This window comes from Macaca nemestrina, chromosome 10 (genome assembly GCF_043159975.1).
Source record: "Macaca nemestrina isolate mMacNem1 chromosome 10, mMacNem.hap1, whole genome shotgun sequence".
Taxonomy (NCBI): Eukaryota; Metazoa; Chordata; class Mammalia; order Primates; family Cercopithecidae; genus Macaca; species Macaca nemestrina.
In genome coordinates, this window is record NC_092134.1 from 138,871,255 (window position 1) to 138,881,460 (window position 10,206).

At 47.2% G+C, this 10,206-nt stretch overlaps 1 protein-coding gene across 1 annotated transcript; it reads left to right on the plus strand.

The window, feature by feature from the left end:
- Positions 1–215: 215 nt before the first annotated feature.
- LOC105484150 (fibroblast growth factor 23) lies at positions 216–9,636 on the plus strand. The gene is made up of 3 exons (XM_011745489.3): positions 216–1,189; positions 7,259–7,362; positions 9,056–9,636. Exons 1-3 carry the CDS (start codon positions 775–777, stop codon positions 9,494–9,496), a joined length of 960 nt encoding a protein of 319 aa, XP_011743791.2. The 5' UTR covers positions 216–774; the 3' UTR covers positions 9,497–9,636.
- Positions 9,637–10,206: the final 570 nt, after the last annotated feature.

The following is a 10,206-nucleotide window of genomic DNA, read 5'->3' on the forward strand; positions in this document are numbered from 1 at the left end:
TCCAGCACCAAGCTGAGCACTCATGTACAGACACTAAATGTGGGGACACCCTGTCCTGAGGCTCGGATTCCCGGTGCTCAGCCAGCAGCCTTTCCAATCCCCATGAGGTCTCTGAACGGGTCTCCTTACTCCTGGAGAGACTATTCATTTAGTTGTCCTCGATAGTCCAAACTAGGGAAACTGAGAAATTGAACCTTGGCATGTTCAGCGAAGTCCAAACTAAGGACGCTGAGAAATCGAACCTTGGCATGTTCAGTGACCTCAAGACCTTGCTTCTTTTTCTTCCATTTCAAAATCTTCCCAAAATGGCAACTTTGGTTTTTGTGCCCCTGCTCCCAGCTCCCATCTTTCACGAATTGGGGGTTCTCAGAGGATGCCATCTGCCTGACGGTGTCATGTATCTCTATATCCTACAAGCTAGCCACCGAATCCTGCTCATAGATTAAGCACTGGATACATACTTGCTGATTGGAATTTAAAGAAAACCAAAATAAGTAAACTCGACGGGAGATTAATTGCCTGGGAGTCGGTTGACTGCTTGACTGAAGCTGGATTTTTTTTGGGAACCGCTGGCTGCCTTCGCATTTCCTGATGGACGTGGGACAGGTCAACAGACAGCCCAGAGCGGCAGATAACTTTTGCCCACGCGTCATTCATTTTTTTGGAGCGTTGGCTTGAAATTGAGGGGGGTGTGTGTGTCTGGAACCGACGTGCCTTCCGTGCGCCTCCGGGGTCTCTGCACTCTCTTTCAATGGGCTGATTACAACACAGAGGATGTGGACAGTGGAGTTTTTCCTGTTTGATGTCACACTGCTACCCTTTAAAAGTCTGATGGCAAAAAGGAGGGAATTCAGTCTAGGATCCTCACACCAGCTACTTGCAAGGGAGAAGGAAAAGGCCAGTGAGGCCTGGGCCAGGAGAGTCCCGACAGGAGTGTCAGGTTTCAATCTCAGCACCAGCCACTCAGAGCAGGGCATGATGTTGGGGGCCCGCCTCAGGCTCTGGGTCTGTGCCTTGTGCAGCGTCTGCAGCATGAGCGTCATCAGAGCCTATCCCAATGCCTCCCCATTGCTCGGCTCCAGCTGGGGTGGCCTGATCCACCTGTACACAGCCACAGCCAGGAACAGCTACCACCTGCAGATCCACAAGAATGGCCACGTGGATGGCGCACCCCATCAGACCATCTACAGTGAGTAGGACTTCAAGCTGGGAAGAAGGGGTGCGCCCCTGTTGTCCATGTACAGGGGGCTTGGGGAGGTTGGGGACTAGACTGGAGGGCTAATCCAACCCTCCAAGCTTTCTGCCCAGGAACCACTTATTGTCTGTGTGTGTGTGTGTGTGTGTGTATTTAAATCTTAGGGGAAGATTCTGTCACTCTCCTAATTAGTATTTGCTGGTTTTTCTAACATGCATACTTTTTGTTTAAACTAAAACCCTTCCCACAGTAGGAGCCATATTCCCTTTGCCCCATCAAAAGATTCAGAAAATATACTGAAAGAAAAGCAAGGAGTCTAAGAGAAAAAGAAGCCAGGCAGATCAACAGACACTAAGTTTCAGCTCCTGGACTTCAGGCTGGGTTAACTAGGCAGGTTGGAAAGAAGATTCCCAGGTCATACCCAGATTGTAATAGATAAATCTGGGGGCTCTTTCCAATTCTGGCCTTATAAAAATTCTTGGAAAAATGTATTAAACACAGACTGTCCAGGAATGTTGTCTTGGTGAGAATGGCCAAGTATACAACCCATCCACCCATTCATTTGTCCATGCATCCATCCATCCAACCTTTAAACTTTAACAGGTTTAAAGGCTGTTTCAGATACTCAGGTACCCCGGTACCCAGTACGCATTGGGGATTCTTCTCCGTGGAACTGAAAGGTGTCCAGTCAGTAGCAAGTCAAGCTAGTTAGAAACTTATTGGCAATGTGAGACAACTGGAATGTTTTTAAAGATCAGGTTTGTGGAGAATTGGATCACAATCCACAATAATCAATCCATTAGCAATGATTCAAATGAGGGCCACTTTGTGCGCACCTATATAAGGGGTAATGTGGTGGGAGCAGGGATATTGAAAAAGACTGGATCTTCTATTTTAAGAAAACATGTGAATACCTCTAAGAATATATAAAAATGCAAAGTGATCCAATATAGCTCAAATTAAGGGAAAGAAAAATTAGTTAGACAATCTCTAACTAAAGAAAACATAGGAATTATGATTTGCCTTTTATTGTTGTAATAAGTTAATTATTTTTGCTGTGACCTTGCTGTGTGTGAGGCATTTATTCTTCTAGGAACCAAAGGTCCTTAAACCTGGTTGCAAGATATATAACATGCAAAATTAAGTTGCAAGATATATGACATGCGAAATTGACAGTTTAAACCTCCTCAAGTGCTAGATGCATATTGATAGGAGATAAAAGGAGAGAGAAAAGTTCTCTCCAAATACCAAACAGGTTCCAGAACTCTAGAGGATATACTAAGACTCAGGAGTCAACATCTTGGAAACCAAGTGTGAGTCTCGTGGCAAAAATTTCAATTAAATCTGGATATACTTGATGAACCCCAAGTGTTGTTCATTTTATTCAATGGATATTTAACAGGATCTACAATGTGCCTGGCATTCTATCAAGCTCTGTGACTGAAAAGTAAGACACAACCCCTCAAGGACCTTGTGGTCTGTCGTCCTGCCTTGTCAGCCAGCTCACTACCAGACTTTAGGAAATGCGACTTTGCGCCTCTCATGGAGCGGCCACTCTTACTCTAATTCAAGACTCTATGTGATTTAAAATGCAGAATAGTAGATGATGGTAAATTGTTTTGATTCTCTTAGATGGAAAGGGCGGCATCCAACTAGAGAATGTTTACACAACTTGTCTCGAATCCTGGAATCCCATTGCTGAAAGGAACTCCTTAAAGACGTTTCCTCCTGAACAAGAATTAGGGTAGAACGGAACAGGCTGGCTACGGTGGGGAGTGAGTGTGAAGAGTCGACCTCCTGGGCTGGCATTCTGAACTGTAGACCTTTTCCTTGAAAACCCACCTCGTATCAGGCCCCAAGGGATCACTGAGTGCTAGCTGAATTAAAAGGATTGAGAGGCAGCAAAACAAATGGAACTGACTTCAGATCTTTAAAAACAGAAATACGGTTTTGTTTTCTTAGACACAGGCACTAGCTAAACATTGCATCTTTAAAGAGTTAAACATGAATATGGGGAGGGGAACTTAGGGTCAGGGGAGTGGGAGAGAGATCTGCTTTTCCTAGTCTATGTAGATAACTTTTTGTACTGTTCAATCAGTTGTCACGTGTATTATGGGGGGAAAAAGTGCAGGAAAAAAATTACACAATACAATTAAAAGTTACCCAAAAGAGGCCAGGTGTGGTGGCTCATGCATATAATCCCAGCACCTTGGGAGGCCAAGGCAAGAGAATCACTTGAAGTCAGGGGTTAAAGACCAGCCTGGCCAACATGGGGAAACCCTGTCTCTACTAAAAATACAAAAATTAGCTGGGCGTGGTGGTGCGTGCCTGTAATCCCAGCTACTTGGGAGGCTGAGGCAGGAGAATTGCTTGAACCCAGGAGGCGGAGGTTGCAGTGAGCTGAGATCACACCACTGTGCTCCAGCCTGGGCGACAGAGCGAGACTCCGTCTCAAAAAAAAAAAAAAAAAAAAAGTTACGTAAAAAGAAAGAGGAAAGATTAATGCACGTAGATAAGAATCACAACTAATTAAATGTCTGGTGAAGGATTTGTAATGACCTCATCAGTGACTGTTAAGCCATGTTTTTACACTGACGGAAACCTAAAATGTGAGGGGTATTTTTTCCACTCCTAATTATCCATTTCCAGTGAATTCTGGTTCATCTCATTATTTTGCTGTGAGAAATTCTTAAGAGTTGAGTGCACGACCCATCTTTGGGTCATTGGACTTGACAAAATGAAATTATCTCCTGCCTACCAGATTCTTCAAGCTCCCTTGGGACTCACAAGCGCTGCTGCCAGGTACCCCTCTGATGTCCCTATCACCTGTTTCATGAACAAGGCCATCCTCTGACTCCCCTTTATCCTTATTATATGGAACCAGCAAGACAGAGATGTTTATTGCCCCTGGTAATATCACATCCTAGATCCTGATATTTTCACTTCCTCCATCTTCCCCACAGGAACTTTCTTTACTTGAAGCTGAGTTACCGTTGGGCTCCTCAAGCCTTCTTCATACATTTTTATTTTGAGGTGCTCAAAGCACTTCACTGCTATCATCTTATTTATCACTTACTGGCCACAAGAGTAGAACGGAGTAGATAATTTCCTACTTGTATAAGCAGAGGTTGAGGCAAAGCGGTAATAGTAAAACTTACTAGCATTTAGGAAGTACTTTCTAAAAGATAAAAACATTATCTCATTATGTCTTCAAGAGGACCAAATGAGGTAAGTAAATGTTTCTGCCATCCTCATTTTATATGTGAAAAAACGAGAGTTAAAGAACTTAAATCACTGGCTGAAGGTCAGACAGGGAGTAAAAGACCTAGAGGACATCTTGACCCCAAATCCCACGCTCTTCCAAGGTCACACGCATGCAGACAGCTCCAAGGTCACACGCATGCAGACAGCTCCAAGGTCACACGCATGCAGACAGCTCCAAGGTCACACGCATGCAGACAGCTCAGTCATTGAAGGCAAAGTCCATTCAGCCTGCTCAGCTCCAACAGGCGGGGCGGGGGGCTCCGGCAGTCAGTGGTTTGTGCCTGCCTTCTGCAAAATTCTCCCGTGAATCTGTGCAGACTGCGGAAAGATGCCTTTTGAGAGCGCAAAGGAAAGAAACTGTGACTCTCACGTTTTCTACACTTTCACATTGACTCACACTGTTTGACGGAAGAGTCTGTGTCCCTCTGTACCAGCTGTTCACAGTTCCTCAGACACTGCCAGAGGTTTTCTAGGGGGACTGGCTCTGGAGACCGGGACCACATGGGCCATATGCACTGCCCACACTGACCCCAAGCATCAGGCCAGCACGCCTGTCAAGGCCTGGGCCCGGCATAAACAGCAGGTCAGAAGACGCCACGTGATGTCCTCTGTTTGTGCGACACTTTCGAGTCACTTTTACCACCATTATCCCATTTGATCATCACCCTATGAAGTAGGCAGGACAGCTATTGTTCTATTTCACAGCTGAGGAAACTGAGGCTAGAGCAATAAGTTGCCCAAGACTGCAAGGTCAGCAAGTGGCACAGTTGGGACCAAAATCCAAGTTCCCCGGTTCTTGGTGCCTGGCTCAGTGCCTCTTCCCTGAGCCCTCAGCGGTGCCGTGACTCCTTGTCCTCACTGCCTGCAGCATGTATGTTAGCATTTGATGTTGTCTTCTCAGACTCTTAGTGATTTCTGCTGGAGGCTTGCTACCGCATAGTAGGAAGATGTCTCAGACCTGAGTTTCACTCCTGCCTTAGTTTCCTTATCACTTAATTAGGATATTGCTGCTGCTACTACTAATAATAATTAGTACTAACAATATAACATTTGTTTTGAGAATTTAAAATATGTAAAGTGCTTAGAGTGCAACCAAAGACCATTACTAAATGTAATTTTTTCCCAATTAGACTGAAAAGTCTCCAGAACAAAAATCATTTCTTTCACGTTCCTTATGTTTCTCCAAAGGTTTACCACAAAACTAGCCATACATTTGAGACACATAGGCAGACACCACTGTGGAGGAATTTAAGCATCCTTTGTGCCTGTCATACCCCAGTCCACCTTCTGGAAGCTTCCCTCAAGTTTCTCCTCAGCCAAACTTTCAAACAAATTAACTTCTCTCTTTGGCCCTCTTCCTTTCTCACCTTTCTGGGGCTTGTCTCCACTCTCATTCCCTCTGTTCCATTTCATTCCAATTTCAGCCCCTATCATGATTTCTGCTGAGCTAGTATCGAATTATTGCTGCTTATTTTCCTCAAAGGTCCTTGTATTGAGCCTGCATGGGATGGGAGAGGAGCTTTGGGCTTTCAATCACCCCAGGAGGCTCCATCACTTGCTAGGCACAGACATTGGGCATTCACAACCTCTCCAAGCTACAGTTGCAGAAAAGGAATTTGAATCCCTGCATGGGAGTCTAGCTGCCTCCCTGGGGGCTGTGAGGTCAGATGAGATGCAGCCGGAAATTTCTGTGATAGGCAACCGGAAGTGGCCCCAAAGACCTAAAGTAATGATTTTTAACAGAAGATGTCAGGTAATTAAACAACATTTGGGGAAGAAGTCTTGCTGAATTATCACTCATGTTACACTAGTATATGGTCTAATTGTGCCTTTGCCACAAAACAGAAAGCACACTTAAAGCCGTTATCAATTACTTAAGAGGTAGGTCATGTGAATGGGTTTCAGACTCTTGTCAGAGACTAGCTTTTGAGAGGGGACACTGAAAGTCTATGAGGGACTGTACCTGGAGGGGTCACCACCAAGTGAGAAAATGACAACCAACCCAAGAAAAGCCCAAGAAGAAAATTCCATCCATCACTGGTATTGATTCAACGTAAACAGTTATACCCTCTGCTCCTAAGTAGCTCACTCTAATGAAGGCGCTAGATAAAGCAAGGTAAATGGAATACATGCTGTAATAGAGGCGGAGGCATTGTCCTGAGGAGCTGAGAAGAAAGAACAACTGATTTTGAATGGAAAGATGAGGAAAGGCTTCATAGAGATGGTGATGCCTGAGCCTGGTCTTGAAGAATGAGTGACTTCAATAAGTAGAGAAGGAAGAGGGAGATCAACTCTAACACCGTTCTGTACACATACTGGGTGTTGACTGATTAGTATTAGACAATTACACAGACATCCAGGTGGAGAATCAGACTCTGTGGACAAGCTGGATCCTTGAAAGACATCTCAGCATAGATTTAAAAATCACAAAATAGAAGGAATGGAAGAATGTAACTATCACCACAAACATTCAAAGGCATTAGTAAGGCAAAAGGGAAAATAGGTAGAGAGAGAGAAACATGTGCTCAGCACAGGTAGAAGAATGCCAGGAGCTCAGAGTGCCCCATACAGGCAGCAAGATGAAGCAGGAGGTGAATGACTGTATACGTGCTGGGGGCAAGAGAGAATGTCAGAAGCAATGCTGAATATGTAGAAATGAGGCTGAATTTAGGGGTGTGGAAGTCATCATCACCCTTAAAAATCAATCCAGGGAGGTTTCATGAAGGTGGGTTTTCAGGAGGTGCTTGAAGGTGGGAACTGGATGCTCAATGAGTCTGCCCTGCCTGGTTTTCTCCATAGGTGCCCTGATGATCAGATCAGAGGATGCTGGCTTTGTGGTGATTACAGGTGTGATGAGCAGAAGATACCTCTGCATGGATTTCAGAGGCAACATTTTTGGATCAGTGAGTTTCTTTTTTGTGTTGGTCACCATACGCAAACAATTAACCTAATTTCTTTGACAGGACATAGACTTTTCTAGCTTAACAATTCCATATGCAGTGTACCCTGGTGACCTGTTTCCACTGATGCTTCATGCGGTCCAGGTATTGAATGCTCAGGTTTAATAGCTGGGGTTTGAACTTAGGCAGTCTGGCTCCAGATCCCAGGCTCTCAGCCCCTAGTCTGCATTGCCCACTGGAACCCATTTTTGGATCTAGCACAGGACCTGGTATGTAGTCGCAGGTCCTCGAGTCATGTCAATTCACGTTGTAAAGTGCATTAGAAAAGGGTGAAAAGCCATTGGTGTCTTCTTGGTTCTGGGATTAGCTGTGACTTTAGGTAAATCTCCTCCCTTCTCCAAACTTCAGCATTTTCACTTGGAAAAAGTGAAGTGGAATAGACCACGTGACCTGTGAATCTCCCTCCAGTTAAAGATTTTTAATTAATAACCCCTGCCCCAATTGTGATCGTTATTCATTCGGATTGGTAAGCAAAGGATTTCCCAACCTAAAGGCTGTTGGCCTCTTTTCAAGGATTTTGAGATAGTCAAATAGTAGGACTGCTTATCTCAGGATTCTCTTACCACCCCTCTTGCCCACGAGAAACTCCACAAGAACAGAGACTTTCTGTTTTGCTTTCTGCTGCATCCCAGCCCCTACAATAGTGTCTGGCTAGAGTAGGAAAAAAAAAAAAAATCAGTTGAACAACTGTTGAAATATAGGTAACTAACTAAACATCTCTTGAACCCATCTAGGCACGTAGACAGTCCTGGTCTGTAAACTGCTTACTTTGTGGAGTTTGAGGATTAAAAGAAATAACATGCAGGCCCGGCGCGGTGGCTCAAGCCTGTAATCCCAGCACTTTGGGAGGCCGAGGCGGGTGGATCACGAGGTCAGGAGATCCAGACCATCCTGGCTAACATGGTGAAACCCCATCTCTACTAAAAATACAAAAAAAAAAACCCAAAAAAACTAGCCGGGCGTGGTGGCGGGTGCCTGTAGTCCCAGCTACTCGGGAGGCTGAGGCAGGAGAATGGCATAAACCCGGGAGGCGGAGCTTGCAGTGAGCCGAGATCCGGCCACTGCACTCCAGCCTGGGCGACACAGCGAGACTCCGTCTCAAAAAAAAAAAAAAAAAAAAAGAAATAACATGCAAAGGCCTTTGTGGAGCACTCAGTAAAACCCAGTACTAGTGGTAGAGGATTCAAACCCAGCTCATCTGTCAGCAAAGTTCATGTCTCCAATCCCCTCAGTGCCCTCATTCATGTTTGACCCTACAAACTCCATCCCCTCTCCTTTCTCCAGCAAGGAGACAAACCCAAGCCAATTTTCAGCCAGCAGAGACTTGGAAAAGGTAGAGGGCGGGAAGGAGGAGGTGGTGCCTACTCCAGGAAAACCACAGGCCAGGCCAGCCCGGGCCTCCAGGCAGTAAGCGCAGGCCCCAGTAGTCTAGTCTCTGAAAGGGGGAACTGTAGTCAGGGCTTGAGCATTAATCAGAACCACTTGACCCCAGCAGGGAACAAAGGGGTGAAGGCTCAACACCCTCAGCCGTTCAGGACTTCAGGCCGGCTGGCACAAGCGTGTGGCCCCAGGAGGAGCAGGGCGGGGGGGTGCCCCCACGGGCCAGCCTTCACGTGGCTCGCTCTTGCCCTTCCAGCACTATTTCAACCCGGAGAACTGCAGGTTCCGACACTGGACGCTGGAGAACGGCTACGACGTCTACCACTCTCCTCAGCATCACTTTCTGGTCAGTCTGGGCCGGGCGAAGAGGGCCTTCCTGCCAGGCATGAACCCACCCCCCTACTCCCAGTTCCTGTCCCGGAGGAACGAGATCCCCCTCATCCACTTCAACACCCCCAGACCACGGCGGCACACCCGGAGCGCCGAGGACGACTCGGAGCGGGACCCCCTGAACGTGCTGAAGCCCCGGGCCCGGATGACCCCGGCCCCGGCCTCCTGCTCACAGGAGCTCCCGAGCGCCGAGGACAACAGCCCGGTGGCCAGCGACCCGTTAGGGGTGGTCAGGGGCGGTCGGGTGAACACGCACGCTGGGGGAACGGGCCCGGAAGCTTGCCGCCCCTTCCCCAAGTTCATCTAGGGTGGCTGGAAGGGCACCCTCTTTAACCCATCCCTCAGCATAGCAGCTCTTCCCAAGGACCGGCTCCCTTGACGTTCCGAGGATGGGAAAGGTGACAGGGGCAATGTATGGAATTTGCTGCTTCTCTGGGGTCCCTTCCACAGGAGGTCCTGTGAGAATCAACCTTTGAGGCCCAAGTCATGGGGTTTCACCACCTTCCTCACTCCACATAGAACACCTTTCCGAATAGGAAACCCCAACAGGTAAACTAGAAATTTCCCCTTCATGAAGGTAGAGAGAAGGGGATCTCTCCCGACATATTTCTCTTCCCTGTGCCTCTCTCTCTCTTCCCTGTGCCTCTCTCTCTCTTCCCTGTGCCTCTCTCTCTTCCCTGTGCCTCTCTGTCTCTTCCCTGTGCCTCTCTCTTCCCTGTGCCTCTCTCTCTTCCCTGTGCCTCTCTCTTCCCTGTGCCTCTCTCTCTTCCCTGTGCCTCTCTGTCTCTTCCCTGTGCCTCTCTCTCTCTTCCCTGTGCCTCTCTCTCTTCCCTGTGCCTCTCTCTCTTCCCTGTGCCTCTCTCTCTCTTCCCTGTGCCTCTCTCTCTCTTCCCTGTGCCTCTCTCTCTTCCCTGTGCCTCTCTGTCTCTTCCCTGTGCCTCTCTCTCTCTTCCCTGTGCCTCTCTCTTCCCTGTGCCTCTCTCTCTTCCCTGTGCCTCTCTCTCTTCCCTGTGCCTC